General features: G+C 58.1%; 1 protein-coding gene across 2 annotated transcripts in view; it reads right to left on the bottom strand.

The window, feature by feature from the left end:
- The window catches only part of LOC122372788 (rho GTPase-activating protein 39-like), a 68,982-nt gene that overhangs the window by 1,156 nt on the left and 44,539 nt on the right, over positions 1–23,287 (bottom strand). For both annotated transcript variants that reach the window (XM_043350361.1, XM_043350360.1), the window contains exons 5-13: positions 20,907–21,056; positions 18,237–19,122; positions 16,799–17,005; positions 16,288–16,598; positions 15,640–15,825; positions 12,987–13,364; positions 12,085–12,201; positions 11,458–11,615; positions 10,366–10,624 (exon numbers count right to left, since the gene is read on the bottom strand). In XM_043350361.1, coding sequence (XP_043206296.1) covers positions 10,366–10,624; positions 11,458–11,615; positions 12,085–12,201; positions 12,987–13,364; positions 15,640–15,825; positions 16,288–16,598; positions 16,799–17,005; positions 18,237–19,122; positions 20,907–21,056 — 2,652 coding nt within the window. The remainder of the gene's footprint in view (positions 1–10,365; positions 10,625–11,457; positions 11,616–12,084; positions 12,202–12,986; positions 13,365–15,639; positions 15,826–16,287; positions 16,599–16,798; positions 17,006–18,236; positions 19,123–20,906; positions 21,057–23,287) is intronic.

Here is a 23,287-nt window from a genome sequence, read left to right as displayed (position 1 = left end):
TTAGGGTGCCGGGCATGTGCCACCGCTGCCTGCAGCGCAGCAATGAAGCGAACGCCCGAGCCAAGATTACTTCGGCTCGAGCCCGGAGCGTTCGGCGCCATTTCCGGCCGTGCTACTGCGCCGGCGGCTCCTTCTTTACCCTGAGGGACCGCCCCCAGTGCTTTGGCGGCCAGTTTGCGACCAAACTGAGGCCACCATCACCCCGATTGGTCGTGGTTCGGTGACGGGGTCTTGTTAGTGAGAGGAAAAGTCGGGAGAAGGGCCGCCGAAGCTACGGAGTCGGGAGGACGTGAGCGGTACAGAGCGCCTAAAAATCGCTGCACGCGCCGAGATGAGGGGACTGTGTGAGGATAGAGGACCCGAAAGGAAAACGAATGAAATGCAAAAGATAAGTTCTCATGAGTCCGTGTAACGAGCGCTAGTCGCTATCACCAGGGTCATATATAGAGATCACTAAAAGCACACCGTGATATGGTCAAATCTCATCAGACAAACGGTGTTCGGTGATCATACAACTTCCTTTCATAAATCAGTGCCAGAGGAGGGCGCGTGGCCAGCTCATCAAAACTCGCAGATTCGCCATCAGCTGGTCAATAAAACACCCATTTGAAACCATCGCATACGTGATTTAATCCGCGATTGGAAAACACCTTGCTCGAAATGTGGTGCCGTTTGTCTTGGCCGCGTGTCCATGAGCGCGCCAAGGTGGGGAATTTATTGTGGTCGGTCGCTATTAACTGAATCCCACCGCACAGCTGTGAGCACGGCGGCAGCTGGTGACGGTCCGAGCCGGGCCATCTCGCTCCCGGCAGTTTACAGCGGCCCGCAGACACATTTACCGGCGGAAGGCTGACCCAGCCGTGACCCGTACTGGGTCGTAAGCTCTGGCCGGTGCGGGTGAGGGTGACTGTCACACCCAGCGACACAAGCCCTGTAGGAAACGCTAAACGGCGAGACAAGCTAGCTAAGGACGAGATAACGAAGAACGGAGGGATGAGAGTAAAAAGATTGAGCAGGTGCGGGGAGCGGGACAGTGAAGGTGTGGAAACACTGTCCCAGTCAGGAAACTGCCAGTGTGACTGTCGCCAGCGCCGACCTTTCCCCGGTCTGGCGTCCCAGTGCGGCACATTTTGTCTCCGCGGCGCCGCGCTCCGCCGCCGCCGGCCGGTTATGACCGCCGTATCCGCGGCTGGCGACGGTCAATTGCTCGGCAACTGCCGACGCCTGGCGGTCGCCGGGGAGCAGGCGTGCGTCGGCGCGACGCCCAAAGTCGGTCGGGAACGCGTCCCGAGGCGCAAATCGCCGCTGACGGCGCGGTTAGCCCCGTAATGCCAGCACCGAGCCCGACTCGGAGCGGCCGCGGCAGCCACGAGGAAGCTGGCCGCGGAGCGGAGAGGGCTACCACCACTGCCGTCGGCGGGCAGCCGGGCGTGGCATTGGCCCGGGAACGCTCCAGCGCACACCTTCTCGGAAGGGAAGCAGGGGAGGGGACGGGTCATCACGAGGCACGGAGGTCAAAATGGCTACGAGTCAGCGAACTAACTTCAACGGAGGCGAGTGATAACAGAAGAATATCGTGGGGTGGAATATGATAAAAATGAATAATTCACAAGACATCAATATTCGTATACCTTTCCACAGGTAGGTACTGGATGCACTTTGTGCAAAATGATTCGCTCCAGTAGGTCCCACCCCTCAACACATAACGCAACTAACTATTTGATATGTGCGCGATCTTAACAGCAGACACAGCGGCTGGATGAGCTGAGGCACCGGTTCGTTCGTTACCATCCGGGCATCATTCTCGCACGGGACTCCCGTTGTGTCACTGTCATATTCGCCTCCCGACTGAGCCAAGTGACAATTCAAGAGCGCCTCTCGCCGCCCCGCCAATGGCTCTTTAGATTTAACGAGGCTCTTTAGCCTGCTAATTATCTGGCCAGCAGCGAGCGAGCTGCCGGCGACAAAGGTGGTCAAAGCCCTGAACTTCCTGGCCGCGCGGCCGGTGGCCGGATGTTCTCGCCGGCTGACCCGGCGGCCGGTGGTAACAGGTGCGTGGAAACAAGACATTACTCTAACCGCCGCCTGAAGTCCTCCACAAATAGATCGTACATTTCCGTTCACCGTTAGTCTCGAGATGCGCCTGCCACGCTGCGAATGCAAATGCTGCTATCAATGTGAAGGTACGTGCCGATGAGAACAGCCCAGAGGCAGGATCTGCCTTGCACATGATGAAGTCACCAGCGGGTGCGGTCAGAGGTCCGATGGTGCATCCCTCGGCACATGAGCAGAGCGGGACGGTGGTGGGAGGCAGCCGAACGCAGCCACGGCAACTGGCCGTAAATCCAGCTCCCAACGGAGAGATACCAGTCGGCTTACATATACTGTGCGAAATAGCATCAAACTTTGCGCAGGGAAGATAAGTTTAACGTTACTGCACGTCCAAAGTTACTCCACCCGCACGATCCTCACTCATCCCGCCAGCCGCAGGCCGGCTGCGGCGGCCGCGCGGCGGAGTTCATTTTCCCATTGACTCGACTCGGCCCCCGACTTCTCACTCCAGGTCAGACACGGCGCCGTCCAGCTGATTAGTCGCCTCAGCGAACCCATATCCCTTTCGGTGAAAACGGCCCGTCGCCAGGCAAAGGGCCGATGCCGCGGGGCCGTTTCATAAATGAAACCTTCTCAGCGGGGCACACACGTACGCCGAATGCCACACCGCACGGAACGCCAATCGATCCAAATGGTAAATCGGTTAGGCTCCGGCAAGGACGTGATGTCGGTCCACATTGGCCCCGTTGTTCCAGGAACTCCATGCTGCAAATGCAGTCAGATCGGTGGCGTACTATCATGACGGCGGGCCGGGCCGGTGACTCGACCGCCGCCCGGACGGCCCGTCAGCGGTGGTCAGCGATGCGGCACGTCCGCACAGACAGTCATCGACGACCCAATCAAACCAGTGCGCCGCACCCGTCAGTGTGCGCTCCTGCCTTTCGCGGCTGTCACCAGGTCCTGACACAGCGGAAACCCACCGCCGCCATCAGCCGATCGATATTTAAAGAGGCCGCCGCCGAAATTATCTCACGGCCCACTATCGCGACGGACTTGAGAGACGGGATATGTGTTGTTTTAACGACGAACAGTGTCCACTTCTAACCCGACAAGCTGCTTGTTCGCGCCGGCTGCGTGGTGTCCGGCCGAATTCTATTTGGTTCCAAACCAGTCCACTCTGGTTCCGCCGGGCTCCCTAGAGAACCACAGCCGATTTCGCCCATTTCCGAGCGCTTCCTGCTGCCCCATCGGACCGAACGGGGCGCGGCCCGCTATGGAATGCAATCAGAGTGCGCCGGGGAGACTATCCATCTCTCTGACCGGCCTGTTATGATACGGGCCCGCATCCCCCGTTATGAGAAGGGCCCGGCCTTGGCCCGCCGAGCGGCCGCCGGCCGGCGCCGGCGGAGAGCGGGCAGTGTCGAGCGAGCCGTCAAGGTGTGCGTGCCGTCCGAGCCGGCAATATATGTGCAGAGCGGTGCGTGTCGTGTCAGTGCGGACTGAGGATCCGGCGGGCGCAGAACAGAACATGGCGCGGTCGGTAGTGTGATCGGTAGCGTGCGACACCGATTCCGAGATATACTGAACTACGTGCAGCCGTGTCGGATCGCTCGCGTCAGTGATGGCGGACAACGCACAACTCGAGCGCCTGACGGCGCTGTTGGCCCAGCAGTCGGAGCAGGCAGCGCAGCGAGAGGAGCGGCTTGCCGAGCAGGCGGCGCAGCGGGAGGAACGACTCGCAACCATGCTGGAGCGGGCGCTGGCGAACCAGGTGCAACAGCCGATCGCACGGAGCGAGACGGCCGTCACCGAGAGCAGACAGCCCGCTGCAACGCCAGCGAAACTCCCGTCGAGCGCTATCTCGACGCCGCACCTGACCTCCTCCGCGTCCCTCAAGGAGTTCGGCACGTGGCGCCAGAAGTTCGACGACTTCAGGCTCCTCACTCACCTGGAGACGTTGCCTATCGCGGAGCAGAAGGCGGCTCTGATGTCACTGCTCGACGACGAGTGGACGCGAACGCTGCGATATAGCCTCCAGATCCCTTCGGAAGCCGACCTGAAGACCGTGATCGACATGATGGAGGCTCATCTGCGTGGTCAACGCAGCATCATCCTCGACAGACGAGACTTCTACTCACGAGTGCAAGAACCGGATGAGACGTTTGACGATTTTGTATCGTCTATCAAGGAAATCGCCGCTTATTGTGACTTTTGTGATAAGTGTGCGGACGATCAGTACCGTGACAGGATCGTGGTCGGCATCCGTGACGAGGAGGCGCTGAAGCGTATGCTGCATGAGCCGAAGCTGACGCTGCAGAGGGCGGTGGACATTTGTCGTGCGTGTGAGTCGGCGAACGCGAACAGTGCCGCAATTCTCGGCGAGCCGGCTAACGTGACAGCATTGTCGGCGTACCGTCGGTCGCGTGCCCATCCATGCTCCAACAATGCGCGTCGAGACGACCCCTGCCGACGCTGCGGTCGAGCACAACAGTTCTCCAGCAGCGCCACGGAGACACATGGAAAATGGTGCAGTGCGGCTCCCGCTTCCTTACAGATACAGAGTCAAGATACGCGGTGGTGGAGCTGGAGTGCCTGGCCTGCCTGTGGGCCCTCCGCAAGTGCCACATCTTTCTGGCAGGACTTCCACAGTTCGACGTCGTCGTGGATCACCGCCCTCTCGTCCCGATCCTCAATTCCAAGAGGTTATCAGAGATCGACAACCCCCGCCTCCAGCGGATGCGGGAGAAAATGTCGATCTACAGCTTCACTGCTGTGTGGCAAAAGGGGGCCTCACACTGCATCCCGGACGCCCTGTCACGCGCTCCAGTGTCCGACCCAGCAACGGGAGACGAAGTCGCGGAGGTGACGGAGGCACTGCACGACGCCGTGGTCGCTACTCTGAGCGCGACCTCCGAGGACGGTGCCCTGGTCGCTCCGCTCCAAGACCGGACTCTGGACTCGGTTCGAGCGGCAGCCGCCCGCGATCCCGAGTACCGAGCCCTCCGTGACGTCATCCTGGCAGGATTTCCCGACCACCGACACGAAGTGGCACCAGCTCTGCGGCCCTACTGGGGTGTCCGCTCAATGCTGGCGGTCGACGACGGGCTCGTCGTCTACGGAGCGAGGCTCGTGATTCCGGCCAGTCTACGCCGCAACGTTCTCGACCGACTACATGATTCTCACCAAGGAATGGAGAAAACCAAACGCCGCGCACGGCTGTCCGTGTATTGGCCGGGGATTGACCGGGACATATGCAACGCCGTCTCTGCATGCCAGAGCTGCAGGCAGCTCGCTGCCAGTCACAGCAATGAACCCTTATGGGTGGAAGACGATCTCCCCAGCCGCGTTTTCGAGTCGGTATCGGCAGATTATTTTTATGTCGCCGGCCGGACCTACCTCGTGTACGTGGACAGACTGTCAGGCTGGCCGTATGTAACGGTCTGCCCCAGGACGGCCTCGGCGGACCACCTGGTGAAGCAGCTGCGGCGGCTGTTTTCTCAGACGGGTGTTCCCACCGTACTGCGGACAGACGGCGGACCGCAGTTCGCCTCCTCCACGCTCCGGCGATTTCTGGACCGGTGGGAAGTCCGCCACGAGATGTCATCCCCACGGTACCCGAGATCCAACGGTCACGCCGAGGCTGCCGTGAAAACGGTGAAGAAAATAATCGTGGCTGCCTCGGCGAGCGGACGGCTGGACGACGATCAGCTCGACCGAGGTCTCCTCGAGCTGCGAAACACGCCACGGGCCGACGGCAGGTCACCAGCCCAGACGCTGTTTGGTCATCCGCTGCGGTCAGGCGTGCCGACCCATCACCGAGCTTACGCACCTGAATGGCAGCGCGCCGCCGACGCGTGCGACGCGAGGGCGGCCGACCTCCGAGACGACGTACAGCGCCGTCACGACGCCACAGCGCGCCCCCTCTCTGGACTGCGCGTCGGCTGCCGCGTCGACGTGCAAAACACCGAGAACGGCCGCTGGGACCGTACAGGTGTGATCGTCGGCGTGGGACAGCGCCGCACCTACCTTGTAAAGATGCCAAGCGGCCGCATATATTGGAGAAACAGGCGTTTCCTGAGACCACACCGCCCGATGTTGGCCAGCGGCGCGGAGCCGCAGCCACCGGAGGTTCCCAGCGCGGCGCGGGCGCCGCCGACCCGGCGGGAGGCGCTGCAGCAACCGCCCGCCCGCCGAACGGCGGCGACGCAAGCGGCGGAGCCCCGTCAAAGTGGTCGCCAGCGTCGTGAGCCGCAGCGACTGCAAGTCCGCTGGGACACCAACACATATGAGTGATAGCGTGTGCACGCTGCGAATGCCCCGACATGTGTTTTGTCACTGTAACTGCATTTCGTTGTATCGCGCAATAGTTCTCGTCTTCCTTGATGGATGCTTCGCTTAACGGAGATTACTTTTGTTTGAAGACATTCGTCTAACATATCAAGGTATGCTTTTGTTAGAGCGAAGGTCTTGGGGGGAGGTGTTATGATACGGGCCCGCATCCCCCGTTATGAGAAGGGCCCGGCCTTGGCCCGCCGAGCGGCCGCCGGCCGGCGCCGGCGGAGAGCGGGCAGTGTCGAGCGAGCCGTCAAGGTGTGCGTGCCGTCCGAGCCGGCAATATATGTGCAGAGCGGTGCGTGTCGTGTCAGTGCGGACTGAGGATCCGGCGGGCGCAGAACAGAACACGGCCGAGCCACTGACCAGCCGTCGGTCGGCCAGACGCCCATTGCACCGGCTACTGATGGTCAGTGGTGGCGCGGGGGGCCAAGATGTCGGGGGCGGAGGAGGATGCGCCGACCCGCGCACGCTTAGCCACCGAACTGGGGACATAGGTAGACACATACAAAACATGGAATGAAATCTGGAACCAGTGGCTCGGCCCTGCCTCGCCCGCCGCTAAACCATGGGACCAATGACAGGGTCGATGAGACAGACATGAAACAAAACAGGGCAGCATACAACTTCCAGCGAATATTTCCATAAGTAACTATATGATCCATATACGACTTAGCACGCTAGATACAACTTAAAGTCCATGTTCACACAGCAGCCGGTAGGTACGCGTTCCCGATATAGTGAGCACGCAGCACGCAATCCACGTGTCGCGATTGATCGTCAGCGCATACATACAGTACGTGGGCCGGAATAATTCATCATCCACTTCACAGACCGGACGTCTTACGGCACTGAGCACCCATTTCAGAGCGCAGATGTTCGATGCAGCAAGCTCGGTTCAGGGAACGCACTTGGCGCATTTCTACAGAAGTCTGAGAACCTTATCAGCGTTGGCCACCCACTGCCCCATCGCGGCGGGGGGCAGTGACCAGCAGCCAGACGTCAATAAATACCTGGGCCAACGCCCGGCGGGCCGGCCCCTGGACAGTCGACGGTGAAATCGGAGCCGCTTCAGCAGCTACAATAGCAATATCGTGGAACAGTGGTCTGGGCAATGGTATATGTCCTGAAAGGTAAAGTAATGATCCTTCTGCTCCAGCAAGCTTAAATTTAACGACACAAAAATATTTAACATTATTGTGCCTTGAATTAATGTGCAATAAAGAAAGAAGTAATAACGACTGACCGGCTACAGCTCTTACCAGAGACCACAGCTGGCATGAAAAGCCGCGACCTCAAATCGTTAATCATGGATTATTCACACCGTGCAAAAGTTCGGCGAGTTCACAACCCTCGAGTTCACCATTCCATTATGAGTTTCGGTTTCGACGCACCATCACTCCTGGTGCGTGTCGATTGGAGTGCCGCTGTCGGGTCGCGCGGGAACGGTGACTGTCGTCAGCTGAAACAAGGGCTAGCCGCCAGCGGAGGGCTGCAACCCTCATCTAAGCTGCAGACGCCCCGCTGAGTGACGACTGGCGAATAACCTCCACGGGCGATTCGAATTCGTTCAGGCAGCCGTCACGGACAAAATGGGAATCTAGCCCCGGCGTGGTGACGACGTGTCGAGGGTCGAACGCACGCTCACCGCCTGTATCCAGTGGGTTGGGTCCTCTCTCAGGCGGCCGACAGGACACGAATGGATACGGCTATCGCGAGCGGGACAGATCGGCACCGCACCAGAAGGTGAGTACTGGGGTAACACCACGGATATGGAGCTGGAGCCGCACCGCTAACCGGGGTCCTGGCAGAGCCGGCCGCCGCTCAGACTTTACTCCCTCAGGCAGTTGATAGTCGATAATATCTCACTCCGCCGAAAGATGCTTATAGGGTGGCCTTCGCCCAACAACCGACAGCCATGGGCCGCCGGCGCCCTCAGACAACGCACGGACCGCCACCGCCCTCAGACAACCCACCGACCGCCACCGCCCTCAGACAACCCACCGACCGCCATCGCCCTCAGACAACAGAGCAGCCACGGGCGGGCGGCGATATTCGATGACGGTGAGATTGAAGCCCGACAGCCGCCGGCCGTCAGCTCACCAATACGGTCGGCAACGGGCATAACGTAACAGCCACGTGTCTCCAAGTAACTAGGCCAAACGCGGGGGCGTTGATTGCGAGCAGGCACAGAGCGACGTCCGTCGAAAACCACCGTAAAGACGCCGATGATCATCCCCTTAGAGAGCGCAGCACACGTTTACAGTAGTCTTCATCATCTCCTCTTGTCTGCCTTCGAAACAATGCTTACTGGGAAAACTGCTCACAGCCGACACCAAGAAATGAGCTGAAAACTATCCAATTTGCTGTTTGGTATGTGAACTATGAACAAGTCCTGTCCTGTCCGACGGGTGGCAACCGAGCAGGCAGCAGCTCTCCACGGAATCAACATGACGGGACCACTCGCCAGTCGCACACCTCAGTAGATCGTATACGTGAGGAGGGAAGCGAAAGACGCCGTCACCAACGAGAAACCAGCACCCACTGAGCTGCTGTAGCCTTTTGAAGAACGCGCATGATCCCGCATTTAAATCACATTTCCATAATTTCATATGCGAGATTCTGTCCATATGGGAGATTCTGGTCACCCAAATGCGCTCTGCGCAAGGAGACTGGGATTCCCAGTAGACCTACGCCCACGCCATAATCTAACCTCGCCGCTAATAGGCTGTCAAAATGTCTATGTATAGCATAAGGCGTACGACGCAGGGGATTTTGATGGTCATATGAGTGCCGACCAGCTCGAGACCCAAACGGCATTGATCGAGCAATGGCGCATCGATGAGTACAATGCAAATGATCGATGAGTGTAATGCAAACCAAACGTGACGCCGATACAGACATTCTGGAGTCACGGAGAGGTGGATTGCAGGATGTGATTGGAAAAAATGGCCAATGCCAGCTTGAATTTGACGTGGGCCTATGAACAGCGGGTAAATGATTGCACAAATCGTTAATCAACTTCCTAAGCTCTCCATCTTTACGGGGCCAGGTCAGGCAAGACCATTTTGCAAATCAAGCTCCAGGATTATAATTATAATCCAGGTAATACTTGTGGATGCACACGATAGCTGTCCGTGGTTTCATTTTGCTATTGCTGACGGTTTCGGTGATACCTCCATAAATCTGACGTGTTTTTAAATCCCACCCATCAAAGTCCGCTCTGGAGGGTTAGAGCGATGTATGGCGAATTAAAAGTTTTCGATAAGGGATTATCGTGCGCCCACGTGCCTCCCAGCTCCTCGGGCGGATGTGGTCCATTTTGGCCCCCTGAACGGGCCCTCATAAAACTCGGTGTCGAAAGAGAAAGGGAAATGAAACGAGACACTCAATGAGACGGCAAACTTAGAGCTGTCATGATAATAATCAAATAGAACAAAAATAGTCGGATGGTTACAGCCATAGAAACAACTGCGAGGAACGAAAGAGGTGCATGTAAGAATCCCAGATTCAAACGCAAAGGTCACAAGGCCAAAAATAAAAATAAAAATACACCTCCAAGCACCGACCTTATGGACAAATAAATTGCAAGTGTCAAGACTCAAGAGGTAGCAGGATTTCATCATTCGCGCGCACTCAACGAAAAGGTAACACGTCAGGTAACTGGAAATACAAACATTCTGTGCTCGAAATAAAGCTTCGTGAAACCGAGTATCCAGCGCAACTCGAGGGTTCTGGGCATTGCTAATGTTGTGGTCTAACCTTAGCCGACAACGGAGATACAAAAGAACCTCATATATAGAACGCTGTGCTTAATAATTCTCCCTATCTAGATCTACTGCCTCCTCTCTCGTTTGTTGTCTCTCATGTCTCTCACGTCTCGCATTCCCTTATCCGTTCATTCATTCATTCATTCATTCCCTCATTACCCACCCCTCCCTCCCTCTCTCCTCCTTTCTTTCCCTCTGCTCCCCGGCTCACCTGCAGGAATCGGACCAGGTAGGTGAGCACCAGCCGGTTGATGTCGGGCAGCTGCTGCACCAGCTCCAGCAGCTGGCGCGGCTCCGAGCAGCTGTCGATGCAGCTGGCGTACAGCCGATCGGGGATGAGCGGCTCCCAGAGCTCGCGGTACCACTGTTTGAGCAACGACGCCGGCACGTGACAGTCGGAGCTCTCCGGTACCTCCCACTGGTCGGTGCGCAGCTTCATGTTGAGCACCTCCTCGGCGTCAGCCGGCACTCTGGGGAGGGGGGGGGGACGTCAGGCAACACTCATCAGTGCGCAATGACAGCTGACTGTACATACACTGTACACTGTACAGTCGACTACCCAGCACAGAGGGAAGGGGGAGGGTCGGACAAAGCTCAGCGTTACAAGGTAAACTGAATGGGAACTACATTGACAAGCTCATGCCCAGTACTGAAGTGACTAATGACTACGTCCTCGGGTCAGACAAGCCTCACAGAGGTGCCGATACACCGTGAACTATAAACCCACAGATGGCACGACCAACAGACTAGTTCACACTCTGATGAACCCTGTCACCATATACACATACTACGGTCTACCAAGCACACGCCCCGGACGATCCCTGACCCTTACTACGTCGCCCAGATCTACACAGCTCCACCCGGCCGGCCTCCCCGACCCTAGCTGTCTCCGCTACCCCGTTCACCCGTACCAACACCCTCCAACCAGCCAGAGTCTCAACAGCAAACCCAGGCGACGGACCGACAGCGTCACCGGAGCCCGACGCCGAGACGCCTCGCATGTATAATTCATGAGTCGCGCCGACTAACGTCCACCGTGCTCGGCCACGTCGTTGGACGTCCGTCGGCGCGCGCTGTTGCGCTCAATGACAGCCGGCCGGCCGGTCCGACCGACGGCCAGACGGGCGGATTCGCGCCGGATGGAAGTCTGATTATCCAGCCGGCGCTCAATGGGAGCGGGCTGCCGAGTTCCTCAGTGAGATCTCACAATATCGGACGGGCGAGGGGTCCGCGGATCGATCGGGCGGCGCTCACTGACTGTGTCCCACACCCCGTGTGTGTGGGGCTCCGTGTGAGGGCGTACCTGAAGATACCCTCGGTCTGGGCGCCCTGCAGTCGCAGCACCTCCTCTGTGAGAGTAGTGATGATCCAGGGAAGGCGCCGGTGGGGGAACCGGTCCCGCTGGATGCCCATCACCTCCTGTAGAGTGCTGCCGTACATACTGCAGCGGAATATCTGGAACTGAGCGCACAGACCGGGGGTCAAATAATCGCACATACCGCAGCGGAATATCTGGAACTGAGCGCACAGACCGGGGGTCAAATAATCGCACATACCGCAGCGGGATATCTGGAACTGAGCACGCTCAGCGTTGGGAAAATATCACATACGTGCACCCAGTCGTGAGGGCATGTTTTCGACTTGTACCACCTTCATCATAAAGAAACATCGCCATGAATCTAGCACACACTACCACCGGATGCCAACAACCAAATACAGCGGCGGCAGACAGCAGCGTACAATAAATCAAATCACCGAGCCATAGCTCGCGGCACCGCATCATGTGTGGCAATGACTGCTGGCTGGTATATCATACAGTAATCGTATTCATTAATCATGGCGCGGCTGTACATCCGCGATAAAGCACAGCTCCACTGAGACCGTCAACAATGTGACGACAATAAACCAGAATAATCCACCGAGAACTCACCCGAGCTAAGTCGATCTCTTCCAGACTTGGCTTCCGGTTATTCCGCTTACCCAGGTTCCGCTCTAGTCTTTGGCAGCATATTTTGGCGTAGTGCGATATCTGCACTTGTATCAGCGACTGAAAGGGGAAACCGAACGATAATTTATACACTAATACTCTCATACAATCATATAACACATCGTGAACATCACGCTATCCTTCACTAAAAACACGGATCTGCTTCGGGCCACCGAGGCTGCGTATCAAAATAGATAACCTCAGACCACGACTTTCAGCTTGAGATTTCGTACCAGCAACGTCTAAGCGATAACGTCGTGCGACCATGAGAATACCAAGTGGCTGCCTTGGTGCAGCCCCGTCTCGGTCTTTTCACGGCGGTGCCGGCTCCTGATATGAGACTCCTCCGATGACGGTCCGACGAACCGCCCCGGGCGGTGTCACTGCCGCTGCCGCCGTTATGAGGGTCTCCGGGGGATCGGCAGGCCTCGGCGCGGCGGTGAAAAGTGCCTGGGACGCTCAGCGTCAAGCGCCGGCCCGCAGCCGTGAAATGGACGCTAATCCGCTCCGAATGAGGAAGTGACAGCGGCAGACGGCGCCGTGAACGGGTAGAGGAGCGGCTGTCTGAGACTGCTCGGCATTGACAGGGACGGACCCCACAGCACACCGCCGCGCCGCGAGCCGGCCAGATCGACCATGTGACCAAAGATGGAACCAATTGGCCGGGGATTTCTGAACCACTCAGGGCTTCCCATTCGAGACATTGAACTAAACCTGGCCAAACATAAATAACCCGCCCAACTTCAATTCACTCGGTTACATCAAAGGTCACTGTTCTAATAGATTGGGAGGGACACCGCGGAGATTGAGTCTCCTTCCCCGGCCAGTGGTCCGGGCACACTCACATGCACGGGCCACTTGGCCAGCTCCGGGTGCTCGATAGCCGGGTCACGGTGGCGCGCGATGTAGCCCTCCAGAAAGCTGGCGAACTTGTCCGACGGCGGGAAGAACTGCAGACAGATGGCGAGCAGCTCCCAGCCGCGGCGCAGGCTGTCGCGCCGCGGGTTCTCCGTGGTCTGACGGCACACCTGCACGTAGATCTCGTCCCGCAGGCCGGGCTTGCTCCAGCCCAGACCGGCCAGCTCGGCCCCCACGCTGTTCAGCGTCATGCCCGGCTTGGCCTTGCGGTCGCCCATGTAGATCTGGATCAGCTTGTAGACCTCGCAGGCGTCCTTCTTCAGCGCCTTATCCAGTGTGCAGATCATCGGCTGGCTGATGGGGTCCTGGAACGGCCGGTGGGGGTCAATTCATCGCTGCCACAGAAATAACGCGTTCAAACAGACTAACAAGGGCCACCGCCGGAGTTCAAACGCTCACAGTTTCGATACCGGCAGATGGCCACTGACAGCAGTGAGTGAAGTCGTACTCTGAGTCACAGCTCACACAACAACCGCAAGGAAATTCGGTTGACAGCGTTTATGGCTGGCGTGAAAATATTGATTCTAGTGTCAGGCTCCCCGGTCCACAGTATCGCTCCCAGCTGATGAAATACCCGGCTGCCTAACGCTGTCAGGACGACGTTCAGGGGCGCGCAGGTCTCCTAGTGCACCTGTTCAACTCGCACGTCTGTTCTCGGAAAGTTTTAGGCGGACATCATCACAAGTCAGAGAGTACTTCCGGGAATACAATATCTGAATACCGCACAGAACGGTCGACGGGAGCTTAGGAATCCTGGTGTGACAATTAACAAACGAAATAAAATCTAATAACGCGGGCCTCAGAGTCGAGGGAGGGCCTCCGAAACTTCCCGCAGTATGTCTGAACTGAATAAACGCAGTCCATCAGCACTCCAGGATTGAAATACTGATTACTCACGGAACTAATCTAGAGGCACAGCTATGGCGCACATAAAAATGAGAAAAGTACGCGACCAAACTGCCATGGAAAATTCATGAGATTTCTTAGGTTTACGTTCATCGTCCTCAAATGCTACAAATAACCATGAAAACTATAGCCGACGCATAAATTCTACCCTAAGCCGCCCGGAGAGCGTTACACCGTACTTTGTGTGCGGCATTACTGGGCCAGACACGTCAAAGCTCCTTTAGATAGATTACCACCATAGAAAACTCCTCGCATAGTGGCGTATTCGGAACAAAGTAGTGTTCGTAAGACCCCATCAAGTCTGAGCACTTCGGGCGCGGAGTAGAGATTAAACGACTGATTAAGCCGGTGGCAGACGCGGGGAACGACGGCCCATTCCGCCCTCGTTCGGACACACCGTCTGACGCTGCCTTTACTGCCGTCCGAGATGGCTTTAGAAGGGGCCTGAACTCAGCTGTGCCGACAGACGGATACAGACGGCGTCACAGATCATAATTAACTCGAAGGGTAACCACACAGTCCACACTGTGCTCAGCGGTTGCGCTGCAGGCTAGTTTGATGATGATGATGATGATGACGATGAATTGTTTGTTTGTTTGTTTTTTTTTTTTTGGGGGGGGGGGGCGCCCGGACTACAGTGGTCATCGGCGCCCTGCAGGCTAGTTTGAGTCCAGCGGTCGCCGGTTAAGTTCATGATGATGCAAATAGCCCCGAGTAATCAGGTGTATGTGCCAAGTTCCGTACCGCCAGTGAATGTCAAACTCGTCCAGGACCCACTGAATCCGATCTCGACCAGCCAAATGACGCAGTAGCGCCGAATGGCCAGCGCCTGATGTAGATAGAGAATCGAGTTCAGCGCTCTGTCGAGCGGTCTGATGGCGTCCGGAGCCCTTACGGCCATAAAGTCATTTCATTATTGTCCCCTTACAGCCGCGCGGATGGGACAAGAATAGACTCCGCATGTGAGCCTTCTCATAATAGCCGACATTGGACCGCATTCAACAAGCAGAGAGCTAGTCATCGCTTATCCTGCGGCTCTAAAGGTCGGTAGGCGCGCACACATTACATGCAGGTGGGCATTAAACAAGCCGTTTCACTAAGAATTCAACAGAGAGCACTGTTATGGGATCTGTTTGGAATTAAAACATCAACTTCAATGAAACGCTACAGAAAGAACAACTACCAGTGTTAAGTATTTAGTAAAGCTCAATTATACGACAATAGTGTATGGGCTGGCAACTGTTTACAGCATCATTTTGATAAGCAAAGAACCTCGACCAGTGCATCTAACTGCCTTGCGGACTTCCCAAAAATTGTTGAAGATCAATCCCACAGAATATACTTCACACTACATTTACACGAGAAGCGCTTTGGAACAAAGAATCACATTTCTACATAGTGACAGTGGTTGTCATAGTCCTCTGCAGGGTACCAGGATCGACCCTTATAGTCCAATCCCTACCATCCATCTGCACTAAGTATGTAACTACATTGCACGATATGATTATTGTTATTTACGGAGTCATTTGAGTATCCCCCCCCCCCCCCAATCAGTCACAGTCAACGACATCACAGACGTCCATCTCAGAAACACCACAAGCCTGGCTCCCTTCGACCGAGTCCTACCAAACCCCCAACCGGCACGCAAACCGCTCCCCTTCCACGCGTACGAACCTTTGACCAGGACAGCATATCGCGCACGGTGTTCTTCTTGCGGAAGATGCCGCGTTTGTGCAGGTTCAGGTTATCCTTGGCGTACTTTTCGATGTCGCTGGTGTCTCCGGCGGGACCGGGGCCGGGCAAAGAGCACCGGTCCGGCAGTGTGCTGGCAGAGCTGCTGGCCAGCGACGACTGCGACGTCTGGCGGACGGAGGGCGAACTACGTGAGTGGGCTGGCCGGACGGAATGAAAGGGGTGTCATGAGCGAAGGGGACGCTGAGGTAGTGAGGATAGGACAAGCAAGAACGAGAGACGAGCGGAAAGAAGACTATATGTACGATAACAAGAGGGCAGAGAGATGAGAGGAGAAAGGGGCTCAGAGGAAACAATCACTCGACAGAACGGCTAGGTAACGCAGCAATTCAATATCCAGAAAAGAGCACTTGTAGCACATTGCTCATCTGGCCAGCAGCGTCAGCTGCAGTTTCCAATTAAACCCTACCACCCGTTCAGCTTATGTACGCCAAATCTCCTAACAAAAGCCAGGCTACTGACTACTGAGGCATATACCCGAATTCCTTTCGAAGCGCCTCGTCATTTTGCAAAGACGATTAAATTTCACCGAAGAGGCGATTCTGAGCAAATAGGGAAGCTCCACCTCACCTGTGCCAGCCTACTCAGCATGCCGGTGGCCGGCGGCGGCGGCGGCTCGGCGCCAAACAGGTGCGGCGGCGGCGGCGCCGGGCCGGTCCGCTCGGCGATCGGCGAGTACAGAGAGGTGACGAGCGGCAGTGGCGGCGGCGGCAGCGAGCCCCGGCCGCCCCCGCCCCCGCCGCCGCCACCGCGGTTCAGAGAAGCGTGCCGGGAGACGGGGGCGTACGGCGGCGGGCCGGGGGAGGCGGCTGGCAGCCGGGGCAGGGTGCCGCCCCCGCCCCCGCCGACAACACCGTCCACCAGGTCCGACTCGGACCGACCTGCCGACAGGGGGCAGCACCGGTCACACGGCGCGGCGGCAGTTCAGGGCAGAACCAAACCACCACAGTCCAACCAGTCAACGGAATGGAAAGAAAAGAGCACTCAGCGCATCTTATTGTCGCTAACCATATGACACTTCCATCGAGTGTATTCACTCTTCCCACCCGCCCGCTCCCCGTAGCAGCCCTCCGGCGCTCACCGTTGAGTTTCTGCCGGTTGCGGAGGTGCGGCGGCAGAATGAAGTTCTGGTAGCGGTCGTCCTCCTCCAGATAGTCGTCCAGACCGGACGAGTCGGCGTTACTGACCCCCTCGTCGTCAGCAAACTCGTCTGAGTCGTCCGCCGGACCCGAGTCCTCGCTGCGCCAGCTGTCGCGGTCATCCTGGAGTGTGTCACCGAAACGGTACCCTGCGGAGACGTGGGTCACGTCAGGGTCGAAACGGTACCCTGGAGATAAGAGGGTCAGGTCAGGGCCGAAAAGGTACCCTGAGGCGAAGCGAGCCGAGTCAGGGCTGAAACGGTACCCTGGCAACTCCCTGTCTCCGCCTCCTAGTTATAAACAAACTAAGTCATAGCTAACTACAAAGTTCATTAAGCGCAATAGGAGCACTGAGATGAGGCTGTGGGTCAAAACTATGTCATTGTAAGAGGAGTCTTACACCATTATCCTGCCTGAATGAGGAGACAACTGTCCCTTGCGATCCCTTGCCATCCATCCACCCGCAAACGCCCCATCAGAGAGCCATAAAGCGCCACTTCTGCTAACTGCCGCGGCCAATGCGGCCGATTACGTTAACTGGCGCGAGTCCCAGTTGCAGCCAGCGTTCAATGGCGAGCGGGTGCCGCAGCTCGGCGATTACCAGTCGTGCACAGCGCCGTGTCATCGCCATCTGGATCCATCACTGGGTGTTTGGCCGGGCTGTTTTGAGCTCTCACACCAGAACTGCATCTGGTGTATTGACTGGAGTGTGTTCTCTGACCGTGTGTTTGACACCAAGACTCATGTCCGACCAGAGTCGCCCATCACATTTGTCGGAAACTGGCACACCGGGCAGATAAGGCTGGTAATTATGGCTCCACGGGCCATCCGTGACACCCATGGCCGTTAATTACCATAACAGTCCGACAAACGTCACGCTAATAGCCCGGTCCTCTAATTAAATGAACACTTCGGCTTACAAAGGCGATAGTCGAGACGAAACGTGTCGCAAACGGCCACTGGCATTTTATGACGCTGTGAATTCATTTTCGCATTAATACGTTGGGAAATTCATTTTCGCAATCAGCAACAGCCTCTCGTCGCTGAAGACCGTTTAATTGCACATTAGCCAGATGTAGGGCAATGCCTGCTATTACTCTTTGCGCAAGGAGAATAAAACTTAGGCTTAGTTTAGGAGGTTGCAATGGAGGTGTATCGTATAGGCTTTATGTAGTCTACCATTCACCCTTTTAAAACACCCCAGCAGTAAATAAGACATACATAAGAAGCACCACTAGACCCATGGCCGTATTGAGGTGCCTATTGAAATGCATGCTGATCAAGACAGCTATGGGCCAACCAATCATGCTCGTGGTCTGTAATTATCGACTGTCCGAGGGCCCGACCGCTTCATTAAATCGAGCGCTGCATTATACCCACCTGAGAGTTTGGCCTGCTCCAGAATGTACTGGTGCAGCGGTATGAGGTTGGCCTGCGTGGCCGGGTCGAAGAAGTAGTCGGCGGCGCCGGAGCGCGGCGCCACCTCCTCCGGCCGCGCCGTCACGCCGTGTACGATCACCGGCTTGGGCTCGTCGGCGGCCGGCCGGGCGGCGTCGCGGCCCGCCGACCGCTGGCTGCCCGCCGTCGTCGACGTCGACACCACGCCCGAGTCGAACTGCGAGTGCGGCGAGCTGTCGGCCGAGGTGCGGCCGGCGCGCCGGCCCGGCGAGAACAGCGGCCGCTGCGGCGACGGCGGGCTGCCGCTCGAGTCGCTGTCGGCACCCGCCGAGCGCAGCACGTCCAGCTGGAAGCGCGGCCGGCCGCCGCCCGGCTTGCGGTTCATCAGCGGCGTGCAGAGCGAGTCGACGCCGGCGCTGGCGTCTCTGCCGGCCGGCGGCGGCGGCTCCCAGCGGCGGCGCGGCTGCGGCGTCGACTCGACGCTGCGCAGGCCGCCCAGCAGGAACCGCTCGTGCATGGCGTCGTCGTCGACGGCCCGGTCGCGGCGCTGCATGAAGCTGTAGCTGCGCGAGAGGGGCGTGTCGCGAGCGCGCTCCAGCGGCATACCGCTGCCGGAGCCGGAGCCGGCGCTGCCGGTCGTGCCGTGCGCCGGTCGCTCGCACTCGAAGCTGCGCTGTTTGGTGAGCGCTGCTGGGGCCGGCCGGCAGGAGCGTCGCTCGCCGCCGCCGCTGCGGCCGGCCGGCAGCGGCATCGGCTTGGTGGGCGACTCGAGCGTGGCATAGGCGGGCCTGCAGCGGCAGCTGCGCTGGGAGCAGTCCGTCTGGCTGCCGGCGCCGTCCGACACGGCCGAGTGGCGAGACGACGCGTCCTGCAACACACGGGGCGGCGGCCGGTCAGTGGGACGCCCGTCACAGCCCGGCCGCTCCGCGCCGCGTCACGCCGGGAAGGCCGCGCTGTCGGTGACGACCCGGCCGCGCCCAGGCGCCGGGTGACTGCCGGGCACGCCCGGCGCCGCCGCTGATGAACGCTGATGACATAAACAGGCCAGGCGGTCATGAGAAGAGGCGATACCATGAACAGAGCGCTGTGCACTCCAACAGGGCGGGCCCACATCGGACTCAGTTGGAATGAAGAGACCGTTTGCAGCAGCGGCGGCCGGCCGGGCGGTGTGCAAACAGGAACAAGTCCGGGGCCCCAATCCGCCGACGGACATCATATATAAACTGGGCTGCAAAACATGACTAACGGGCAAACGAAACGTTAATGAAACTAAATCGTCAGTGACAGAGATGGATGATCATCACATACCGTGCCAGGGGCCTCATGTACAGGAACAAAAACAACAGTGAGCCAGCGACCCGACTTTTCCGGGCCACTGGAGCTCCTTGTGCGTGACTATTTTTGCAGCCGGTTCTGCAAGAGGTGCGTGAGTGTGAACCCTCTGAGTCATCACTCCGGATTACGCAGACGGAGCTCACTGCGGCCACCTGGCACCGTTCGCCGGCTGCGAGCGCTCAGCGGCACCGGCTGTGAGCGACTGTGAACAGGGCGGTCATCAAGATCAGCCACTTCAACCACTCGTGTCAACAGCCACTCAGCACAGGCGACAAATATGACGACAATCCACACTACAACATCGCCTAATGTAAATAACACACACAGAACGCATCCCATCCAGTCACGACGACCTGCCGAGCCAGCAGCCGGCAACAATGAACGACTCGTTTTTGTCTCTGCGCGTCCGGACGCGCACGTGTCGCCGTCTCACACGATCGTGCGGGGCACGTCTGCCAGCTGGCCGGGCCGCCGACGGCCGTCCGGAAATGCTCGCCGGCTTTTGAAGTCGGCGGCGGGTCCCTCAGTCGGGCACGCACCGTCTCCGAGACAGCGGCGGAACGGTGGGGTACAGAGGACCGACGACCGCGCGCCGCCCGACGGGCAGCTATTCCTGTCGCCGGTGTCGGCATCGCGGCGGCTCCGGCCCGGCGGGACCGGCCCGGGCGCCGCGCCCGTCAACACGTGCCGTGCACGGCGCCGCTGCACAGCCGGCGGGGTGCACGGTGCACAGCACGCGCGCCGCCGCCGCCGCCGGCCGTCGTGCCACGCCGACAATGGACAAATGCCGGCAGATGGCTCAGCGGGTCGCTGCCGCAGCTGCAGCTGCTGAGGTCTCAGACACACTGAGCCCAGTACCGCTCACGATGGCACACTCCCGGTCACGTTCTCTAACGGCCACTGAGCGTCGCTCCGCCCAGCTAAAAAACAGACCAGACCGGCAGGCCGGGTCAGAGACCACTTAGTTAATCACTCAGAGACAAGCCCGGCTCGTGGGCAGCGGACACGCCTGCCTGCAGTAACTTTATCACTAAAGTTCGTCACTGCCATACGTTTATGACTTCCCCGGCACCGGGGAACGACTGTGCTACTTTATGACGCCTGGGTGTTTAGTCGGTCATAAAATCGGGTCAGAGCAGCACCCAGCGGCCGCCAAAAGTAAATCAGCGAGAGAAATAATCGCTTTAATCATCAGCAACTAACGATGCTCCCGGCTGCGCGGTGGGGTGGCAGATGATCATAATTTATTATCATAATTCCATCGTGCTCAACAGACGGACTCTCCCGCTGTGTGTCTGTGGAGGGACTGCTGGCTACCTTGGTGCGGGAGGAGCGGGCCGGCGGCGGCTGGCCGCCCTCCGAGCCGCAATGGTGCCGGTGGTGATGGTGCCGGTGCCGACGGCCCCGTGGCGACGACGACGGCGACGTCTGGGTCTGGATGGTGGCCATGGAGCGTGACTTCTGAGCCTGCCAACAGAGGAGCGTGCAAAGTCACGTGACGGCATTTGAGCATTGAACGAGCGGCAACAGTTGCTGAATACAGTCATACACGACAATGGCATCGTCACAGACAACATAATACGAATCCACAAGCACGCACACAAATACGCTCCGCCACAGCCCGCTAAACCCACGCACATTTCGCACGTGAGTACGCGCTGATGTCAGCGTGAAAGCCGGCGGTGCGTTCTGCGTGACGCGCCCGCCACGCCCGCTCGAATAAACAGACCACTTCAAAGCGGGCGGCCGGCGCGATGGACGCAGGGCGCGGAGACCGGCGCTAAGGACAGGCGTGTCACAACTCGGCTGTTGTTTACGAACCGGACTGCCAGCTCGGACCGTGGCCACACCCGGGGCCTGTCACAACAGTCAGCATAGTCTCCGGCGCCGACAGGTTTCCTCTCTCCTGATACCGGCCCGGTGGACCGAATACCGGGTGGCTGACGGTCAGCGGCCGCCCCCGCCCCCGCCCCGGGCGGCCGCTGCGTCGGCGTGTGACTCAGCCGGCGGCAGAGCGCGCGGAGAGATGAGAGAGGCCTCCACCGGTGACTCAGCGCCCCCATCCCCCCCCCCCGCCGGCCGAAACCTCCCCAGCAGCAGCGGCCCCCAGGGACGCTGCCGGGTCGTAGAGGTGAAAAACGGACACCCTTCATCTCGAATGCAGCGGCATATGTCTCCAGTGGATTTAACAAACAGCATTGATCCATGCAATTTTTTGAAAACTTTAGGTCTGAGGTCTTCTGATGCACGAATTCCTTCCATGAGCTGCTTCTCAGAGTGAGGATTACAAACTAGTCGTGGCAGTATACTGACGTTCTCAACATTTTTCATCTCAACATTCGAGGTCAAACAATCCACAAAGTAGTCCTTTCAAAGCTGACGCCTTTTCTCTGAGCAGAGAGCCACCCGCGGAGAGCCCGACAAAACACGTGCTGTAACCATTTGCAGGCAGAAGGCACAACAGACGTGGTCTGTCGAGAAAGGTCAGAGCGAATCGACAAAACACACCACACCACCCGGAAACTGAACAACACCTAACGGTAGGAGAGCAGGTTTTCACAAAGAGCACGATAACGACCAACATGTAATTCCCATTATAACAGCACTATTGTTACACGAGTAACTAGAATGGCTCGATAACAGAGACAAACACCTGGACAGAGAAAGCTTCAGAAAAAACCTGACGTTCTCAGTACCGTCAAATCCAATCAACAGCCAAATCTGCGCTTCACGAGGCTACCGGAGCATCCAGTTTAGCAACATCACATAACAGCCAACATCGCCTAATGCACGACTCCGCTGCAGCATTACTACCAATCGAATCACAGTCGCTGACACCGATTCCGATAACCACACAGCACAGCTGGTACCGAGTACTACACGACTCACGAAGTCACGACACGAGTTCCCCGGTCCATATGGCCCGTATCACCACCACGGTACAGTATCTGATCGGTCAGGACATGGCCATCGGCACGATTCCAGTCGGGTGGGATACCTCAGCGGACTGAGGAACACACCAGGGCAGGACGGAACGTCAGACTTTCCCCACCGGCGCTGTCACTGAGGCAGCGGCAGAGAGCGAGCTGGTGTCGCGTCATCTCTCGAGTCCGAAAACATCTCCGTGTCGGATCAAACAGCAGACGTCAGCGAGGTGACTGATGAAGCTGACGCCCGGGACCGGGGACTCCGATCCGGCCACCGTCCATCGCCGACGGTCCGGCGATGGTGTGGTGCGCCGCGCGGCGTTTTTACTGACCCAAGGACGGCGGCCGAGACAGGCGTCGTACGATAGCGATTTGTCGGCCCAGTCGTCACGAAGGCCGGCTTGTGCGGCGATCGCCGGTCGTCACGGTGTAGCCAGTATGACTCACCCGACGAGCGACTGACTGCTGGTCGGTTCTGAGGCCCGTATCAGTTGCAGCCATTTCGTTCCATTCAAAACCCCAAAACAAGGCTGATACACCAAGCGCACCGTCACAGAGAGCCGGCTGAACTATCGTAAGCACATCTCCGGACGATGGACATAAATTCCGTCTGGGGCCGTGCACGCTGCTGAATGACTTGAAACCGTCCACACTCGGACTGATGTCACCGTTCCGGAACGATCCCGGCACAGACGGACCATGCAAAACATGCAGCGGGCCTCGAGCGAATTTGGGCCAAACAGTCGTTTGCACCAGTCCCTGTCAACGGCC

The sequence above is a fragment of the Amphibalanus amphitrite genome, unplaced genomic scaffold (genome assembly GCF_019059575.1).
Source record: "Amphibalanus amphitrite isolate SeventyFive unplaced genomic scaffold, NRLGWU_Aamphi_draft 001400F_arrow, whole genome shotgun sequence".
In the NCBI taxonomy this organism is placed as follows: Eukaryota; Metazoa; Arthropoda; class Thecostraca; order Balanomorpha; family Balanidae; genus Amphibalanus; species Amphibalanus amphitrite.
Note: the sequence above shows the minus strand (reverse complement) of the source record. Positions and strands in the feature narration are given on the sequence as shown.